Here is a 20,261-nt window from a genome sequence, read left to right as displayed (position 1 = left end):
GACCTTGAGGAGAAACTTGGGCCTGTGTGATTCAGTGGTGGAGATCACTGTCCATCTTGAATCCACTTCTGTCTGGATGTGCTGAGTGCTGGATGTTTGTATCAAATTCTTAACAAATCCCAGTTCTGGGTGGCGAAAAAGATGGCAGCACTTGTTACTCAATGCTGCTTTCTTCAGAGAAATCTCTAGCTAGCCTGTTGGGACTGTTTCTTTGGTCTTTTTTAGAAATGTTGGAATTAAAGACTAAAAAAATAACCCTCAGGTTCACCCCTTCCAGGCTAGATTCAGCCTCAGGTAACTGACATATTATCTGGCTTCCTTATGTCCAGATTTTCTTTCCCCCTAGCAAAGAATTTCTGCAAGCCTCTCTCCACTGCCTTTATTATGCCTCCTTTGCATCCTGCTGCATGGCTGTCTTTACTGACCCAGAGGAACAGACTAACTAAAGAAGCACAGCTATACAAACAGGCTTCCAGATTGTCCTGCAGTGCCCAGGCTCTGGTTCCCAGCTTGGCACTAATAAATTCATCTAGATTTAGGCACATAAAGGTAGAAGTAGATTTTCAGTAGTACTGGACACTCAGTAGTGTCATAAAGTAAATCAAGATGATGAGTATTTTCAGAGTTTTCAGAGAGGGAGGGCTGTAATTTTGAATCTCTATGGATTTAGGAGTGTCACTTGAACACCTGAAAAGTCTGGTCCTGTTGCTTATCTGTTTTGAGAAATGTCATATCCAAAACACTGCAGTTTAGAGAAATGGCTTCATTACAGTGACAGAAGTATAGGATGGAGTGATTTTCTGAATAGCAGCTAGGAACAGCTCTGACCTCTCAAATGGGAGCTCAGGGCGTCCTTTCACTGATGCAAAGGAAAAGGCTATTCCCTAAGGCTCTCATCCCATCAGGAAGCTTCCCTTGGGGTTTTTTATCAAGCCTGTTGTCAGTTCTGGATCTGTATTTAATTTGTATTAATGTGGGCCATTAAAACTGTAGGTGGGGACAGAGCTGCCTTTCTGTGTGTGAACACTACTGCTCAGAGAGTGCACAGCTGTAAAAAATAAGCAGCCTTTTAAGAAGACAGAATCAGGTGATTAATTTATCAAGCAGGGTCTGGTTGTTGCCATGGGGATGAAGCTTCAGACAGACTTTGAAGAGAGCATCATTATGCCTCCTCATTTGCAGGACTCATTGATGAGTTAAAACTGTACAGGGAGCTTTGGTTGCCAAGCAACAGATAACTGTGGAACAAATGTTGTTTACTCTGCTTACCAACAGCCAAAGTATTCCTTTGTCCTTGGCCAAGGGTTGAAGGAAAGCTGCATTTCCACTTTCCCTGCAGTCACAGGCAACCATGAGCTGATTATACAAGCACTAGATTTTCCTCTAAATGAACTACAGAATTTAATTTCTGGTTCTTCAGGAACTGCCTAAACAAATGGCTTGTTCTGATCCCAGCTGAGTGTTGCTCTTCCACTCAGTGTAATTCTCCATAGAGAGATGACTCAGTTTAATCCTGAAGCAAATAAACCACAGCCCTTTATCCAGCTGCTACCTCAGACAGGCTGCCTGGGAAACAGACTTGGCAGGAAGTTACAAATATTTCATAGGGAGAACATGCCTTGCTCCAGGCTGTGTCATGCCTCAGGTTTGCCTGTGCCACAGACAGGGCAGCATGAAAGGCTGTTTGTTTAGCCCCACACACTGCTCAGAATCCTGCAGAAGCCTTTCACAATTGCTACTGGGATGGCAGGTTTTATTTCCTTTGCTGGGATACTTTGAGTATACTTCTGACTTTTTGCAGGCTAGATGGATGTGACACAGCTTAAGCTTTGACAAAGCCACCCTTCATATCATGTTTATGGGGAAAATGTTACAGCATATTCCCATTTCACGTTGTTTTCTTTCCTAATTCAGTTTTTCAGGGTTTTGTGACAGCTCATTTCAAAGTTGTCAAACTTGCAGCCTTTTTACCTGGAATACAGCACTAGGGGAGAAACTTTGAGTGTGTGTATTTTGTGTAGTGTGGCATATGCTGACACAGGCTGATCTGCAGTTTCTAAGTGCCTCCAGCATTGGCTTGTGGGGCTGGCAGCAAACCATCTTCTGCAAGTTTGAGCTCTGCATCCATGTGTGGATCCAAGCCCAGCCTTGACACCTGCTCCCTGTTTCCAGGCATGTAAGATGGAGCAGGGTTCATGTGATTCCAGCTGGTGTCAGTGTTCCATGCACACTTTTCTGCCTTTGCAGTGCCATGCCTGGAAAGCACTCAGAGGTCCCAGGGGCCAGTGTTGCTGCTGTTCCTTAAGCCTCTCCTGGACTATGGCCTTGGACCCATCTGTTCAGAGTGTGGTGGAGATGGGGATGACCTGTCCACACCGTTGCCATGCTGTTCTGCAGAGTTGAGAATAAAAATGGTTTTTAACAAAAAAACCAAAACACCAGCTTGATCTTCTTGTGAGGATTCTCAAATGCCTGAGAATATAGTGCATGAAAATACTCTTAACTTTTCTAGAATCCCAAAATCCCAGAAATAAGCAGGTCATGGAGGTGTGTTTCTAATATAGAATGGAAGCTTTCAAAATGTGTATGCAGCAGACAGAAAAAAATTTCCAGAGTTCCTGCACCACCCCCAGGATTTCACACCTTCTCTTACCATGTGATTCTCATTACTGTGATTCCCTTTCACTTGCTTCTTTCTGACACGTTGTCTCCTGACAGCTAGTGACTGTCCAGAGGGCAGATCAGGCCAGTTGTACTCATCTGGGAGAAAACTGGTATAAGAGATTAGAAATAAAAAGTTTGGGGCATTTTATTGCAAAAGAATGACTTGCAGATGCCTTTGAGATCTGACCTTTCTAGAGTCTCATTTTTGAAGCTCACTACAGCTGTCTTGCTTTTGTGTGCACTGATTTCTACAATACTTAGGAAATTCCATATTAAAATCCAGTGGGAAATTGATAGGGCAATAAAATTGTAATGAGAGTTTAAAGGGTGTTTTTCTCTAGAACACCTGGGCAAAAAATGCCCATAATAGTAACTTATCAGTGTAGGGCACCCCCAGTCAGGGAATAATGATTTCAGAAGGCTGAACAAGTGCTTTATTAAGCTATATTATACTAATACTATATTTTAAAACTGTACTAGAGAGATACTAAAGAAAACCCCATGACTGTCTCCCAACAGTCAGGACATAGCTTTGACTTAATTGGCCAATCAGTCCAAACAACCATCAGCAGAGTCCAATTAACAAATCACTTTGGGTAGACAATCTCCATAACACTTTCCACATTTGCCAAACAACAGGAGCAGCAAGTAGAGATAAGAATTGTTTTCTTCTCTCACCTTTCTCACTGCCTTTCCCTAGGAGAAATCCTTGGGAAAGTTGTGCCTGCTGCTCTCTGTGAAGAGAGCTGCAGTCACAGTAACTTTTATTTATAGAGGAATCAATTTAATTAGCTTAAAAGGTTAACTAACTTTGCTGCCTTGCCTGTGTTTTCTTAAGTAATGCCTGATATGTGCAAGTGTAAACCATTCCTAAATATGTAGTATGAGTATCAGAACTGCAGATGCTTGACAGTTGTCTGTTTACTGCTGAACATATTACTCAGCACAGGTACTGTAGGCTTATCTTCAGATCACAATTTAAGAACATGTCCTGTGCAAGAGAACACTCAACAGCGTGTACTGGAGTCCTGTGGGCATCTGAAAGCCAAATATCCAGTTAGGTGCCTTCAATAACGCTTCCCTCAGTTAGGTGCCTCAATCCCAAAGCACTTTATGCAGAGAGCTGAGTATCTGAGGAAGCTGAGGACTAACATTCCCACTGTGCCTCTTGGAACAGGGTGTCCTTGGTGATTCCGCCGTGCCAGAAGTCTCGCTACGCCACGTACTTCGACGTGGCTGTGCTGCGCTGCCTGCTGCAGCCACACTGGTCCGAGGAGGGCACGCAGTGGTCGCTGATGTACTACCTGCAGAGGCTGAGGCACATGCTGCAGGAGAAGCCAGAGAAGCCACCCGAGCCCGAGGTTACCCCTCTGCCAAGGCCTCGCAGCAGCTCCATGGTGGCTGCTGCACCCTCTCTGGTGAACACCCACAAAACCCAGGTGAGCAGTTGCTGTCGGTAAGAAAAGAGCTGCTGTTGTGGTGATGCTGTGGAGGGGTTGCTGAACAGGTGGTGATGGGCATGGCTTTGGTGTTGGCTCACTTCCAGATCAGTCTTACTATCGCATACCTGCATTGATTCAGAAAGAGACCCTGAGAACATTGAGTGCTTCGAAGGCGAAATCTGATGCAGAGAGTCAGAGCTGGTGACTGCTGAAAGCTGGAGTGTTGATTTGGGACAATTAATCTAGAGTGAACTGGGATAGCATTAGTTTTTAGTGTGAGAATGTCCTTTTAATGTGAGACTGTACTAATGCAGTTGTCAGAAGAAATGGTTACCAATGCCTTTGCATTACAGTGTAATGAGCTTCCCTGCTGTACTTCCTCAAATGAGAGAAAAGGAACTGGTGTTCAGTACAGGACTGCACACTTCAGACAAACACTTGTGTTAAAATATTGAATTAGGCTTGGCAAACAGTGGCAGTGAGCAAAACACCTCTCCATCTTGTTACTTCTGCTGTTATTACCTAACATTTACATTTGCAAAAAAAATCTTAGTAGAGAAACTGTCCTAATATGTGTCAAGTCTTGCTCCCTTTTTGCTGGACAATCAGCCCTGTCTTCCTGACCTTGGTGCAGTAAAGATCTTTGTGTTTGAGCTTAAATATTTTTTTATTTTGTGTTGTTTACCTGTTACAGAGATAAAAAAAGGAAGGTTGTTGCAGTTTCAGTTAATCTCCTTGTGGATTTGTGCTACTTTCAGGTTTTGCCCTCTTTTCCTGTCATGTGCAGCAAATGCTGATTTACTTAGTTGATGGAACTGCCTTACAAAATTTAGCTGAGATTCTATTTTTGTCATCCAATTTTATGACATACTCAAATAAAAGACCTGTTCATTTTGCTATCAAATGTCTTTTTTGTATTGGAAATCTTAGAATTCCCGGTGTTTTTTCCTCAAATTGCTGCTTTCAGGGCTCTGAGGGATTTTGACTGGAAGGAAGATGAAATATCTTTTCTCCAGTAGACCCCAGATGCTCAAAGTCTAGAAGACAAGCATAAACAATGTAAATATTACTCCTGTTAGTTTTAGATCTCAGGACTTTATAGACATTCTTACCCTTATTATGAGAGCTGGTGGTTACTTGTGGTTCTAAGGGCTCAGCAGCAGCAGTATTATTTAAATTGTGTTATAATTCAGTGTAATGTCTATGATATGTTTCATCCCTGTAAAAGCCTGCCATAGCTCCATTAAGGCCAGGTGATAAGAATTACTATTCAATCTTAATCTACCTGTGTTTGGAGACTTTGTAGGATTGCTGTGTGTGTAGAAAAAACCCTCCTTAATATCATCTCCTGGAGGGAAAATTGAAAAACATTGCTGTTGATGTGTTTCACTGTTTCCATGCACATACTGCCCCTTTGCTCTTGCTCATAACAACCTGGTGGTTTTGCATATTAGCAGGTTTAGCTCCCAGTGCAACAGGGAGTGCAGTCAGTGGTTTGCAGAGGCAGTGGGAATGAGATTGTCTTCCATGGGCACTGGCTGCACTAGTATTGCCCTGGTTCTTCTCTTTATTCTGTAAAACACTTCCTTCCTTTCACAGGCTTGGCTAGGTCTTGCTTTTCTAGGCTATTTCACTTGCAGAAGACTCCATTGCTCTTCTCTAATATTGCTCTGTTAAATCCATTTGGCAATTCCACTGGGTACCTTTTGGCTCTTAATGTGAGGACTCTGTCCAGGGCATGTTTCTCTCCAGGGCCGAGTTTGAGTGCTTTTGGTAACTTCTGTGTCAGTCCAGTGCATTTTTGCCATACCTGATCAAAATAAAATCCTGTTCCAGGGTTCCAGTTTGTTAAGCAGAACAGCTGTGATGGAGGAAGTGAAATGGTCTTTCAGTCAGCAAAACTTTCAACTCATGCTCCCCTTCTTTACAACTTTGAGGACTGAAACCTATTCAACACACAGAAGCAGCTGGGCTCTGGTTCATCCCAGCTGGTTGTAGGAACATCAAACATAAGTCTCATCAAACCAGACTCTCTGCTAGTTCATTGCAGAGACTGCCACCTCCCAAAGGCTGGGATTTGTTCTTTCTGTTAACACAAGGGGTTGTATGCTGAGGCTTCACAAGCTTGTCTGACACAGGGTTATGCTTAAAGCCTGTTTTTTCAGTCTAGACCTGAAATTCCTAACAGAGCGCAATCATTTCTACTCAAAGGTGATCAATAACTTCTCAAAAACATTGGCACTCTGTGTCTCAGCAGGAAAGATAAAAAGTGGCAGGCAAAAACTGAGTAAAAAACACGTCTGCCTGCAAATCACGTCAAGGAGCAGTAGATTTTTGTGGCAAATCAACATTGTTTCTGTTGTTCTGCAATTTATCAGAATAACCAGTAAACTGATAATCCTGCACCTCCCTGAGCCTCAGCAATGGAGTCACCATCCCTGGATGTGTTTAAAAAAAGACTGGATTGATTTAAAAAAAGACTGGATGTGGCACTGGGTGCCTTGGTTTGGTTGAGGTGTCAGGGAATGGGTTGCACTCTGATCTTGAAGGTGTCTTCCAATGTTGTGTGATTCTGTGATAAAGGAAACCTGGATGGCACTTGTATGCAGTGAATTCACTACTAGGGCAGGTGTGGAACCTTGAGTTGTTCACAAGCTGCTGCAGTCTTGCACTTCCTTTGCAGGGGAAAGAGACAAAAATTAATCATGGGACCAATGCAGCTGTAGCACTCACTGCAATGCTGATGAAATGCCAAGATTCTCAAGTGTGATATCCTGAGAGCTGAGAGAAGTGCTAATGAGCTGGTACACATACAGTCATTGCAACAAAATCTAGAGGAGCAACCCCCAAACCCAAAATATTTTGCTGCCTTATCCATCTTACGCTTATCATAAATCCATGTAGTCTACTGCTCAGAATAGCCATGTGATTAATCACTGTTCAACACAATTGATTCATAAAAAACCATTGTAATACCACACTGCAGATTTAAAGTAATTCTGTGATTTGCTTCTGTGGTGTTGTTTCCTTAATACCTACTCTGTGCAGATATCAAAGCTGGGACTGTGTCTGTGTGTTTGCATGGTTTGTCTCAGTAGACCCTACTCTGTCTTTTGGTGATCATAAACCACCTACTAAAACACTGATTTAGTAACCAATGGACAAAAATACTTAATCCAAAATAATTCCATACAATGTTTTATAGCCAGAAGTGGCCAGAGAGCTATAAAGGCTAAGAAAAAAGCTCTGTGGAGTACTTGGTGGCCTCACTGTTGAGAGTGGCTAGGGTTGAACCCTTATTTACTTTGTATTGGATTTTCTTTGTGACTCCTCTGAATCTTTAATCATATATGTGAAGTGGAAGATAAACATACCTTTGTTCTACAAACAGTGGTGAGGAGGAGACTTGCTGCTGTGTGTCTCCTACATTCTTGTCCTGACATATAATATATAGTCTTTGATTAATTTGAAAAGTCTTCAAAAATGTGTGATCCCCAATATTTGGTACTGCAAACACTGTAACAGGCGTTAGACTTAAGCTGCAAAGGCTTCACTGGGTTCTTCTGGACCTTGTTGAACATAAAACTGCACACTTGTGTGCTGCAGAAGCTGGCTCTTCAATTTGCAGTCTGTCTGGGCAGAATCTAAACCTGTCATAGTGGTCACTTCATCTACCCTTGGCATATGGCTGTCTCTGCATTGAAAGCAAAAAGGTGTTTTAACATGATCTGCTTTTCCAGCTGAATATTTCTGGTGGGACAGCAAAGAAAAAGAGCATTCAGTTGGAAAAAAGCTGATATTTAGGCAGAAGCAAATTATCCTGAGGGAATTTGGTCAGGTCAGCTGCAGAAACATCTCATGGAAGATTGGCATTAGGTCTTTATTGAAAGGAGATGGCTTAAGCTGAGTTTGTGGCAATTTCCTTCTTTGCAGCAGGCAGGTATGGCCTGTGTTGTTTGATGCAGAGGTGAGTTGAGTGAGCTCTCCTGAAGCTGGGGTGAGTGAGCCTGATGGTTTTTGCTGTTGTGGGACATTCTGTGATACAGGAAGGGGGAAGTTTCATATGAAAAATGATGGACGGGGAGCTCTGTTATTACAAGCCAAGGATGTTTACTGATTTAGAAGTCTTAGATTTCTTTGAGTAAATAAATTTCTGAAAATTAAGTTTCTTGAAGGGACAGTGCTGCTTATTGCAGCTTAGTTCCAAAATTTGTATTTAAATGTGTATGTTATTAAGGGCACAGATCTTAAATGAAGCCCTTTGCAAAGGGTAGCTGTTATGTTTGTTCATGGTCCTAAACCAATATCTAAAGGGCATCATCAGTTACTTAGAGTCATACCTGGCATCAGAATCAAACATGTTCTTCCATGACCAGGCTGACAGCAATCCCTGGGGCTTTCCCCACAGTGTGCTGTACTTTTTTCCTTTGGTGATTGAAAAGTTAAAGTAAATAATTCTGGAAGTTTCTAAACTTTGTTTGTTCATTTATTTTTCTTTAAATATGTCAACTTAAAAAAGTGTAATGAATGGGAGGTCTTTTTGTCTGCAGTGCTCCTATGACAGTTCTAGGAAGTAGCTCCTTTTTCAAAGCTGATTGTCCTCTGTTTCTCCTTGTGCTTGTCTTCTTTTGGGAGCTGCAGGATCTTACAATAAAATGTAACGAGGAAGAAAAGTCACTAAGCACAGAGGCATTTTCCAAGGTTTCACTGACCAACTTGCGTAGACCAGCGGTTCCAGATCTCTCCACAGACCTGGGGATGAACATCTTCAAAAAAGTGAGTGAAAGAAAACTGCACTTTATGATTCAGCACCTCAGTGTCTCCCTAAGTAGCTGCTGAAGGTCTGCTCAGACCATCTATTCATGAGGTCTGCTTGGAATATATATTCATGCCATATGCGAGATCACAATCCTTTTCATTGGAATTGATTCTGTATGTTATTATATTGGTTTTTATATGCACGTCCCAAACATAATACTGAAGTCTTTATTCAAGTAATTGTCCTGATAGAACTGCATGAGAGGAGGCTGCTCAAGTAAGTGCCAGTGCTCACTGTAGTTCCTGCTAATTCAGTGAGTTCTGCTTTTTTTACCTCGTCTTAGCTCTGGGTTTCCAACCATCCATTCCATGCTCAAGGTCAGAGAATGTCATAAAATTATCTGAGGGTATCCATCCCAGCCTCGGGCAAGACTGAAATCCTTCAAATGCTCACAGGATCCCAGCATGCAATTAGATTCTGCCATGGGGAACGGCCAAGATAAAATGCTCAGAGTGCAAAGTTATACTTGGAGAAATATATCTGTGTTATCTTTTTCCCTGAAGTGGTTGCTCTTCATGCCTCAAAGCTTCTTAACTGCTCCTGTATCTCTGCCCTTCCTGCAGTTCAAGAGCCGCAAAGAGGACAGGGAGCGCGAGCGCAAAGGCTCGATCCCGTTCCACCACACCGGGAAGAAGCGCCAGCGGCGGATGGGGGTGCCCTTCCTGCTCCACGAGGATCACTTGGATGTCTCCCCCACTCGCAGCACTTTCTCCTTTGGCAGCTTCTCTGGGATTGGAGAGGACAGGCGTGGCATGGAGAGAGGAGGGTGGCCAACCACCATCTTAGGTGAGGGGTCGCCGGGTCTGCCCCAGGCTCCGTGTCGCTCCTGTCGTGAGCATTCGGAGAGCAGCAGGGGCTGTTTCTTCATCCAGTCCTTCTGTCACCCTGTGTTCCTGGTTCTGCTTGCACTACACATCTGCTGCTAACTGCTCACAGCATTATGCTTCAGTTCACTCTTTCTCTGAAAACTTCTTTACTGGAACAATAGCTACTGTGGGAACCTGTACTGATCTCTGTTCCACTTCAATACGCTTTCCTGTGTGGTAGCAAGCGTTGCCCAAGTGCAGCTTCAAACAGATTCAAATAACTATTCTGTTCCCTTCTTTAAAAGAGAAACCTTTGGCAAGGCAGCAGTATCATTATTATGACAACACTATAACAATTGTTAGCAGCAGTATCATTAGCATCATTAATAATGTTGTTAGTATGCTGAAAAGTTCCATTCACAGTTTTCCTGGAGTCTGTATTGGATACAATATAAATAGGACATTTTCTAAGCGAGGCTTACACTGTCTTGATACTGCAGAGGTACAGTGTTTGAACCTAACAATTTGCTACTTCAAGTTTCCAAGTTCACAAAACAGTATATTTTTTTGTTGTCTGGAAGAATTTCCTTTGCTTTAGCGCTCCTCATTCTAATATACTTACTTTTGGGGGCAAGGGGAGAAGAAACTAAATTGCTATAGCATGTCCCAAAGGGTGGAGTCATACAGTGCTGACCAGTTTTATTTTCTTGAAGGTGCTGGTGTTTAAGAATGCAGGTGTCAGCTGAATCAGTATGTGCTGAGGGGAAGAGCCTGGCAGAGAGTTTGGACCATTTGGTCTCTATGTCAATGAACCCACATGAGGGATCTCACCATAATGTTTGATTCCGCTTCACAGTGTGATGAAAAACCTTGATTTTTACAGACTCCAGTCCTTTAATTTTTAACTACAGCTGCTGTCTCCAGCCACCTCTCAGGCAGCTGAACAAAATCTCCATTTCTTGTCGTCACCCTAGGGAAGTTTACCAGGAGGGGAAGCTCTGACACAGCGACAGAGATGGAGGGGCTGAGCGCGCGGCACTCGCACTCCCATCACACGCTGGTCTCTGAACTGCCAGACCCCTCCAACAGCCATGGAGACAACACAGTCAAAGAAGGTAAATTTAACACTTCAGGAGAGGTGTTTCACTGAAACATCAACCCCAAAGAGTGGAAGGAAGAGTTACTGTTTCTACATGTATGTGACTAATTGATTTTTCCTTTTTTGTTTCCATATCTCTTGAGGGGCTTTTTTTGTACTATGAAGAAAAAGTGTTCAAACTCTTCATGTTTATCTGGAGCAGTTGTTAAAACAGTGGTGGCCATCAGCAGGGAGAAGGCATGGTTTGAGGTTTTTTTGCCTTACCACAACACAAAAGTGTGAACAGAAACTTGGTATTGCTATCTTTAATGGTTTCACAGGGAATTTTGTGATATTTAATGCCTCTGTGCAGTCAACAGCTGCTGGATTTTGCTGGAAATCACAAGGTTTTTCTATTTAATTCTCCTCATTCCAGTTGGAGGTCTGGCTTGAAATTTACTCAAAGTTTCCCTGAGGGCCCTGTGTTTTGAAGGCCTCTGGAGAAATGGCAATACCAGTGTGACTGCAATGTCAGAGACAATAGATGGGACTTGTGATGGGGAGGAACCCTTCTCTTATCTCTGCCTGGGCTGAACACAGGGATTTAAGGGACAGGGACAATGGCACAAGTCCCTGCCTGGTGCAGTGGGCACATCTGGCACATCTCATCTGTGAAGGACCTGGTTCATCCACCCTGGAGGTGTGGCAGAGGTTAAGCTGGCCCATGCCCTGTGTCAAAACTTCTGCTGCAAAGAAAAACAGATGGGTCACTGTCATAGGAGGCTTCCTTCTTAAGGAACAGAAAGACCAGTATGGAGATCTGACCCATTACTTAAAGAATTCTACTGCCTCCCTGGGGCCCAGGTTCAAGATGAGAAAAGAAAGCTTTCTGTTATCCATTATTGATTTTTCTGGTAGGTAGCAGTGAAATTACAAGTAGTCCCAGGGTAATCAAGAGAGACCTCAGGATTTTGGGATGATTGATTAAGGTAAGAGGGGCAAAAATAGTGTTCTCCTGTAGCCTTCCAGTCATAGGAAATGATGAGGGAGGGCAGGAAGAGCCAGAAGGTCAACACCTGGCTCTGTGCCTGGTGACACTGGCAGAATTTTGGCGGTTTTGATCATGGGTTGGTTTACATGACACCAGGCCTGTTGGTGACAGACAGGCTACTCTTGACCCAAAGTGGGAAAAGGATCTTTGCACAGAAGTTATCAGGGCTCGCTGAAAGAGCTTTAAACTGGATTTGAACAGGGAGATGGTTGGTCTTGATGATCTGAGAGGTCTTTTCCAACCTGAATCACTCTGTGTTTCCGTGTAGGATTTGGATATGGGTTTTTGATACCCATTTTGAAAAAAAACTAAGCAAAAAATCAGTGAAAGAAAAAAAAAAATCTGTCTTTGGATACACATCAAATTTGGTAGCTCAGGAACAAAGTGCCCTAATGCAATATTTATTACCTTCACAATACAAAATTCAGTGAATGCCAGGAAGAAATTCTCTGATACAAGCAGCTAATTCCTTAGCCCTGATCATTGACCAAATTGTGGCCTAGTTCATGGTACTGCTGTTGGCCTTAGAATGTGTCTCCTAATTAATATGCCAGTTCAGTGCTAGCACAACTGCACAAGCTGTCAGGAAATGTGCTTGCCACACTGGCAAGTTCCTATGTACATAATATAACCAGTCTATCACTGAGTCATTGCTTATTAAATGTATTAGATATCATTAGTTCATTAATTAGAATATATTTAGTAGCCATAGGAAGAGGTTCCTCGTTATTCTCTAGCCCTGTTACTGTACTGTCTGGCACATGGTGGTGTAAACAAGCCTATGGATGTCTTTCAACACTAGAGGGTATATAAACCTACTTACAAAGCACTAGGTGTGGGAAATTATGAGCATTGGGGCCTGGAAGTCAGCGTGAGTTTTAAAAACATGAGGTGTCCTTGATAAAAATTTGCACTTAAAGCCAGCTTGCTGAGCTGGGCAGTTCAGAGTTCCTGTCTCTGAACACTGTGAGCTTATGACTGCAGTGCCTTTCTCATTGGACAGCTATGCAGTTTTGGAGATGGTTTAGACTGTCACAGGTACTGTTTTTTCAACTGGTGTGATGAAATTTTCCAGGTTGATGCAACTTGGAAGGCTGTTTCAAATTTGTGCTGCTGGTCTGCTGCCTTCACCCCTCCCTTTCAGCTGCAGAGTTCTTTCTCTTTGCCTTGCAGGGGCACTGCTGCTTTTAAGATGAGGCACTGGATTAATGCCGGAAGAAAAGTCCTTTTGGATTAGATTTAGAATGTCTGAGTTGCCTGATCTACTCGACTGCCCATTTAACATCAGCTTGAGCTGCCAGAGAGCTGAACTGATAGAACAAGCTTGGGGTTGTTCTAATTTACAATGTGTTAAAAGAAGAAATGAGTTTACCTTTGATCCCTGTACACATGATAGGAAGTAGGAGCTTGTGATTTCTTTTGGCTTTACAAACCACTTTAAGAGCTGCTCCTTTTAGACAAGCTCAGCCTCAGTCTTCTGTTCCATAGTTATAGAGATAGAAATTTATTTACAGGTCACTGTTTTCCTCCCTGCAGTGAGGTCCCAGATCTCCACCATCACCGTGGCCACCTTCAACACCACCCTGGCCTCGTTCAACGTGGGGTACGCCGATTTCTTCAGCGAGCACATGAGGAAGCTTTGCAACCAGGTGCCCATCCCTGAGATGCCCCACGAGCCACTGGCATGTGCCAACCTGCCACGGAGCCTGACAGACTCCTGCATCAATTACAGCTGCTTGGAGGATACGGATCACATTGATGGAACCAACAGCTTTGTCCACAAGAATGGCATGCTGGATCTCTCGGTAATTGGCAAGAAACGAGGAAAGCCAGGTCCCTCTTCTGTCAATATAGCTGTTCCATTGAGATCAGGGGTTTGATGGGCTTTTCCTCCACCTCTTTATATGACTTCTCTCAGCAGTGTATAAAGGTCAGTCAGATCCATTTGTGCATATCCTAAAAGTCTCCTCTGAGAAACTGCAACTCCTGTTACTCCTTGCAAGGAGCGCATGGGCATGTGGAATGCACACATCAGATCTTTAGTGGTATTACCTAATGGCTGTGTTCCTGGGGCATGCACCAAATTCCCTGTAAAATAATGTAAGACTGAGTAGCACCTTTCTTCTAGCACCTTAAACCTCACTTCTTCTGCTTTCCCCTCAATGATTTGCCAGCTCTTGGTGCACTGAAGCAGTGTTCTCAGGCTCACAGATGTAATCTCGTGGTTTCCTTTTCAGCCTGACTGTGATTTCTTGTCTGACATCTAGGTTGTAGGATTTTGGTATTTAGGGTTATGTATTATTTGTTCAGAATCTGTACTGTGCCCACTGTAATGAGTCTCTGGAATCTAGAATTTCTAAATATTACTGGGAGAAGAAATAATTCTGGCTTTAAATATGATGTTTGAATCTCTCAGGTGGTCCTGAAGGCTGTTTACTTGGTTCTGAACCACGACATCAGTTCCCGGATTTGTGACGTGGCCCTGAACATTGTGGAGTGCTTACTGCAGCTTGGTGTGGTGCCCTGTGTGGAGAAAGTTCGGAGGAAGAGTGAGAACAAAGAAAACGAGGCCCCTGAAAAGAGACCAAGTGAAGGATCCTTCCAGCTTAAAGGGGCTGCTTGTGGTTCAGCTTGTGGGTTTGGGCCACCTCCAATTAGTGGAGCTGGAGATGGAGAAGAAGAAGGAGGTGGTGGAGGAGCTGGTGGAGGTGATGGAGGTGGTGGAGGAGGAGGAGGGCCATATGAGAAGAATGACAAAAAACAAGAAAAGGTTTGTCTTGTCTCTTTATACAATTCCAAATGCACTTTAATGTCTGCTAAGATTGAGTATGCATGTGTATGCAACTGCCCTTCCCTTTTGCTCTGGTGCTCACTTGGGGTTCTGCTGAGGAAACATGATTAGCAATTCAAGCACTGTAACTACTGCAGAAAAGCAGCTGCCAAAAATGGAGCTTGTGAGCCTGGTACAGACATTTTCAATATCTTGACAAAGTGTTTGAAACCCTCAATGACAATGTTTTTTTCAGGTTTATTATTCTTAGCTTGTAAAGGAAAAATGGAACCCAGTATGTGAGCACAGTTTCTTTTCTATTTGATTACTAGCAGTCTTAAATTTTTCAGTATTGCTATGAGAATTGGGCAAGAGATGCTATATTGCTGACCTCTGAGGTTGCAATAGTAACATAATTATGGTAGCATAATATCCAAGACATTTTAAAAAGAAGCTTGGTTTTCTACTCAACCAAGCCAACTCTGTTTTTCAGGGTTAATTTTTTGAAGTAAGTTCTGAATGGTATGCATAGCAGCATGTGGCATCTTCACATTTATAGCATAATTTTTGATGGGAGCTGAAAAGGAGGGGGCTGGTCTCTAAACTTGAAAAATAACTGGAGTAAACACTTCAAGAATAACAACTCAGTAATGGAGTGTCAGAGATGGGAAACGGAAAGCAGTTAGTCAAGAATAAAATGCTAACAAAATGCCAGTGGTTGTGCCAGGGTTACACACTGTCCTTCCCTCTGTGACCCTCAGGATGAAGGCCCATCTGTCAGCACCCATAGGCTGGCACTCACAATGCTGATCAAAATTGTGAAGTCCTTGGGCTGTGCCTATGGTTGTGGAGAGGGACACCGGGGGCTCTCTGGAGACCGCCTGAGACTCCAGGTATTTCGGGAGAATGTAAGAGAATTAAAGCTCATTAAAGTGTCCCCCCTTGTACTGCTGAGATGGCTGCCTGCCCCCTCTGTAGCTTTCCCTGTATTGACAGTCAGTGTGTTGCTTTTTGCCCCAGCTCACAGACTGTGTTGCAGCCCAGCCGTAGCAGATTTTCAGCTGTAGTGTTGCCTTCCAGTCCCTGGGGCTTTCTAAGGGCACACCTGGGGCCCAGGGTGCTTCTGGCCACCCCAGTGGATGGGTTGGGACAATACATGGGAGCAAATTCCATGTGTGAGCTGGTGTTAGTAATTTTTCACAGGACAGTACCCCAAAAGAGTGTGCTACTTACAAGAGGTGCAGCTATCTTGGGTTGCCTATGCAAATCCAAAAGTCTGAGGTGTAAGTATGCCCACCCTTGCTAATGGTGATTCTGACTGGTTGCTGCTGGGCTGCTCCATCAGCTCCTGATGGTTGGAGTGCACTGTATTTGCACTGTACTTGTTCTGTTGTTCTCCAAGGAAGTAAAAGACTCACTTGTCCCCTTTTGAAGGATATTGTGGGTCATCACTGTTGATTCCTAACATTTTTGGTTCTGCCCCAGTTAAGACCTTGGAAAGTGCCCAGAATGTAGCCCAGACATCAGATTTAATCCAGAAGTTTGTCTCCTTGAGATCAGTTCAACTCCCTGTTATATGGGAGCCTTTAAAAGGCCTTCTCAGTGCCTGCCTCCTCCTCACCTTGTGTGCTTGCAGAAGGGAACATTTCTCATAATGAGAGTTTACTAATCCCATGGGATGTGTGTGAACCACATTCTTCTCCATGGCTTTGGTGGCTTGAGCCGTGCCAACAGAGCTATAATTAGGTTCTGGGCTCTGAGGTTCATTTCTCAGAAATAGATTGGCTGCTCTGTGTCCTTGCAGTGTTCTTGTGTTAGCTAGATTTCCAGGTACTGCAGGAGTGGACATAATTGGACAAGATGGGGTGAGAGAGTCCCAGTGGTAGCAGTAGAAAGGTTCTTCTGCACAGAGCACTGGTTGAACAAGTACTATATTCATCACCATGTCAGTTAGATTTTTCTCTTGGAGCTGAGCCAGCAAAGCATTTAGATCTGTGCAAAACATCAAGTATAAATGAATGTCTCTTGGAACCAAGGTTCTTATCAAGCCCATTGAATTGAGGAAAATATTTTCTTACATGTGTAAGTCTTGCTGCATTTTCTGTGTGTTTGTCTGGCCAAACTGCTTTGCATGCAGCATTTGTGTTGACTGCGTGGACAATCATGTCTGAGTTTACTGGAAAGTTAAGCACCCTATTGTAGATAACAGGAGAGTTCATGTTTCCTGTAGAGGTGATATTTTAGATTCTTTTAACTCTAGGCTGCATGGGGTCCCAGTAGGATGGGTAGCTTTGTGATAAGAAGTTGACAATGAATAGCTTTTAATTAAAATGTTGGTGTTCCATATGATGTAAATTGGTCATTGGGTATAAGGGCATTTGGTAGGTTGGGTCTGAGCTGGAGGGTGAAAATCAGATGCCTGAGGCTAAGAGCCTGTTCCACCAAGGCACTGATCATTGACAGAGGTGGTGCAGTCCCAGTTCATTCACATCCAGTGAGATTTTGCTTTGGGATTGGGCACAGGAAGAGAGGACATGAGATGCAGCTGGTAGTGGCTTTATCAGCACCTCAAACAGTGGCGCCCATACTGGTGCACTCTCTTTTGTGCTGAATTTCTTGTGGGCTCCAGAGGTGAACCTGTCCTGTTCTGGGACCGTTCAGAGACAGCAGAACACTGGCTAAGTGCACAATTACCTTGTTCTTGTGAGCAAAACTTGAGCATGTGCTTTGATGTGATATGATTTATGGGCACTGTTGCAGGCCCAGAACTGCCTCACCAAACTGTACAAACTGGACAAGATGCAATTCCGGCAGACCGTGAGGGATTACGTGAACAAGGATTCTCTCAATAACGTGGTGGATTTCCTGCATGCTTTACTGGGCTTCTGCATGGAGCCAGTCACTGACAGTAAGTATTCCTGGCATCAGTCACTTGTGTGTCTTAAACTGTGCCATCAGAAGGAAGCCACGTTCTTGTCCTTCACAAACTACAAAATGTGGTTTGCTGTTCTGAGAATATATAAACTGTATCCTTAGCCAGTGGGGTCAAGGGAGTTGGACCTCTTTGGACCTGACCACCCAGTGACCTTGCCTTGGGATCTTGTAGCATACAGTGCACCTGAAATTGAAGGGCTCCCTTTGATTCATCCTTTCTCTTGTTCTTGGCTCTTCACAGAGTTTAATTTTCATTAAACCATGCCTCAGGCAGGAAGCTTTCTGCTTCATAACATGACAAGGCATCAGGCCAGTTTAATACACAGTTTATTCTGAATGGAGGTATAATTGAGCTTTAAAACCCTCTGTGGTGCCTCAGAGCTTATAAGGCAGCACAGTAAGCAGCAAGAACTGCTTGAATGAATGAGAATATAGACACAGATGCATTTGCCTGCAGTTACATGTTGTACATAGAGGGGGTTTGAGGATTTTTTTTAAATTAGGAAAATTACCTTCTATATTGGAACAATCAAACATTTCTGCTTGGTCACTGCATGAAACAACATTTAAAAGTGACTGTTTACAAACTAGGAATAGCTCCTCTGAAACACTCAGGGAGTCTGACTAATTTATTAGCCTGTCTTTGATGCCAGGAATTTCAGAGAAAGCATCAAAGAACATTATATAGCCAGCTTTCATTTGGATGATTCCCATATGACATTTCCCTAAGTATTCATCAATTATTGACTGGCTTTTTCTTTGAAACATGACAGCTTATATAGCTCTTGAGAGTCTTTTCTCTCATCTCAAGAAACTGGGATGTTTTTGTAATTCATGTAAATGCATAATTATTTTTTGAGTCTTTCTGAAAGCTTGCTGTTCTTGTGCATTCCTATAGTTCAGAAGATTTTTGTTTCATGGGTGTTGTCACTTTACTGCTTGATCAGACACCTCTTATCCCTTAGAATGGTAATAAAAAAACTGGAGATATTGTTCAAATTTGAAGCCTTATTCTGCACTTCTTTAAATGAGAGATGCGGATGGAACAAAGCTAGAATTGTCCTAATATTTTCAATCCTTTTTCATGATACAGCTATTTCTGGGAAATACTTCCATATTTATAATTCATTTTACCCTTTGCTTCTGCTATATTTTTTGTGGGGTGGGACTGTGAGAACTGAATGTAGGATATTAGGTGGAAACTTGTCTCATGTATCATAACCCCTTTACATACATGTGTCTTTAAGCTCTCTCTTTTAAACTGTTCCCAACAAGATGACTTGCTTACACTTGAATTTTGCAGATAAGGCTGGATTTGGGAATAACTTCACCACAGTGGACAACAAGTCTACAGCCCAGAGCGTGGAGGGTATTATTGTGAGTGCCATGTTCAAGTCATTGATCACTCGCTGTGCATCCACTACACACGAGCTCCACAGCCCAGAGAACCTGGTAAGCCCTTGATACCAAGTTAATAAAGTGATTGTCTCCCTGTACTGGGCACTGGTGAAGCTGCATCTCAGAATCTGAGGACACTCAGAAGTTTTTTTCCTAAAAAGTGGAAATAGGGATGGGAAAGGGTCTGGAGCACATGTCTTATGAGGAGCAGCTGAGGGAAATGGAGTTGCTTAGCCTGGAGAAAAGGAGGCTCTGGGGAGACCTTCTTTCTCTCTACAACTTCCTGACAGAGGTTGTATCAAGGTGTTGGTCAGTCTCTTATCCCAGGTAAAAGTGACAGGACAAAAGGAAATGGTCTCAAGATGTATCAGATGAAGTTTACGTTAGATATTAGGAAAAATTTTTTTCACTGAAATGGGAGGTCAGGTATTGGAGCAGGCTGCTCAGGGAAGTGGTGAAACTGATGCCTTAGAAGGCTGACCTAAAACAGAGGCTAGATGGAGTTAAAGAATAAAGTAGGGATTTATTAAAAGGCCTCAATGGATCCACCTTGGGCAGCACCAGAGCCCAGCCAAGGCTACACCCATGATGAATCAAAATGGACAGCAGGTCACGGGGTCTCTCACTTTTATAAGTTCTGGTCCATTTTTGGTCCATAATTTGCATATTAGAGTTAATTGTCCAGTTACAGCTTTAGCCAATGAAGTTCCATCCTTCTTGTTTTTCTCTCTTCAGTCCACCATTGTTTATGCTCTTGGGCCTGAAAATTGGATCATTTGTCCTTGGTCCCCAGCTAGAAAAGGAATTTTGTCTCCCTACTCTGTGCAGAGATCTCACCATTCCCTCATATAAAAAATATAAAAGCTAAAACCAGAGGCAACAAAACCACTATCCCTGAAGGAATTTGAAAGATATGAATATGAATGTGGAAGCAGGGACATGGTTTTTTGGTGGACTTGACAGTGCTGTTTTAGTGGTTGGATTCAAGTATCTTAGTGGTCATTTCCAGCCTCAGTTCTTCTGTGATTCTAAAACCACAGCTGCAATGAATCACCTTTCAGAAAAGCCAAAGGCAGTTCACTTGGTTAACCACGTGGCCCTCTGGTGCCAGACTATGTGAATGACTGAACAGCAGCTTGGTAGATCTTCCCAAGGTTTAGACAAGCATCCAATTTACTGAACACATGGAGGAAAGGAAGGTGTTGGTTCTTGCTATGTATGTGCTGTCTTCCCAGAGCAGTCAGTGGACTGGATGACATGAGTGCTCTTCTTCCAAATTGTTGTACTCCAGCAGCTCAG

The 20,261-nt window shown here is 43.2% G+C and overlaps 1 protein-coding gene across 14 annotated transcripts in view; it reads left to right on the top strand.

The window, feature by feature from the left end:
• Positions 1-20,261, top strand: part of UNC80 (unc-80 homolog, NALCN channel complex subunit) — a 129,751-nt gene that overhangs the window by 17,744 nt on the left and 91,746 nt on the right. For 11 of the 14 annotated variants that reach the window (XM_064433648.1, XM_064433642.1, XM_064433647.1 and 8 more), the window contains exons 8-16: positions 3,842-4,103; positions 8,748-8,882; positions 9,489-9,711; positions 10,706-10,846; positions 13,397-13,665; positions 14,277-14,630; positions 15,392-15,538; positions 17,391-17,538; positions 18,868-19,016. In XM_064433648.1, coding sequence (XP_064289718.1) covers positions 3,842-4,103; positions 8,748-8,882; positions 9,489-9,711; positions 10,706-10,846; positions 13,397-13,665; positions 14,277-14,630; positions 15,392-15,538; positions 17,391-17,538; positions 18,868-19,016 — 1,828 coding nt within the window. Of the gene's footprint in view, positions 1-3,841; positions 4,104-8,747; positions 8,883-9,488; positions 9,712-10,705; positions 10,847-13,396; positions 13,791-14,276; positions 14,631-15,391; positions 15,539-17,390; positions 17,539-18,867; positions 19,017-20,261 lie in introns of those variants that run through there. The other 3 variants (XM_064433654.1, XM_064433645.1, XM_064433655.1) reach the window with 2 other exon arrangements.

Source organism: Passer domesticus, chromosome 10, assembly GCF_036417665.1.
Source record: "Passer domesticus isolate bPasDom1 chromosome 10, bPasDom1.hap1, whole genome shotgun sequence".
NCBI classification, from domain to species: domain Eukaryota; kingdom Metazoa; phylum Chordata; class Aves; order Passeriformes; family Passeridae; genus Passer; species Passer domesticus.
Note: the sequence above shows the minus strand (reverse complement) of the source record. Positions and strands in the feature narration are given on the sequence as shown.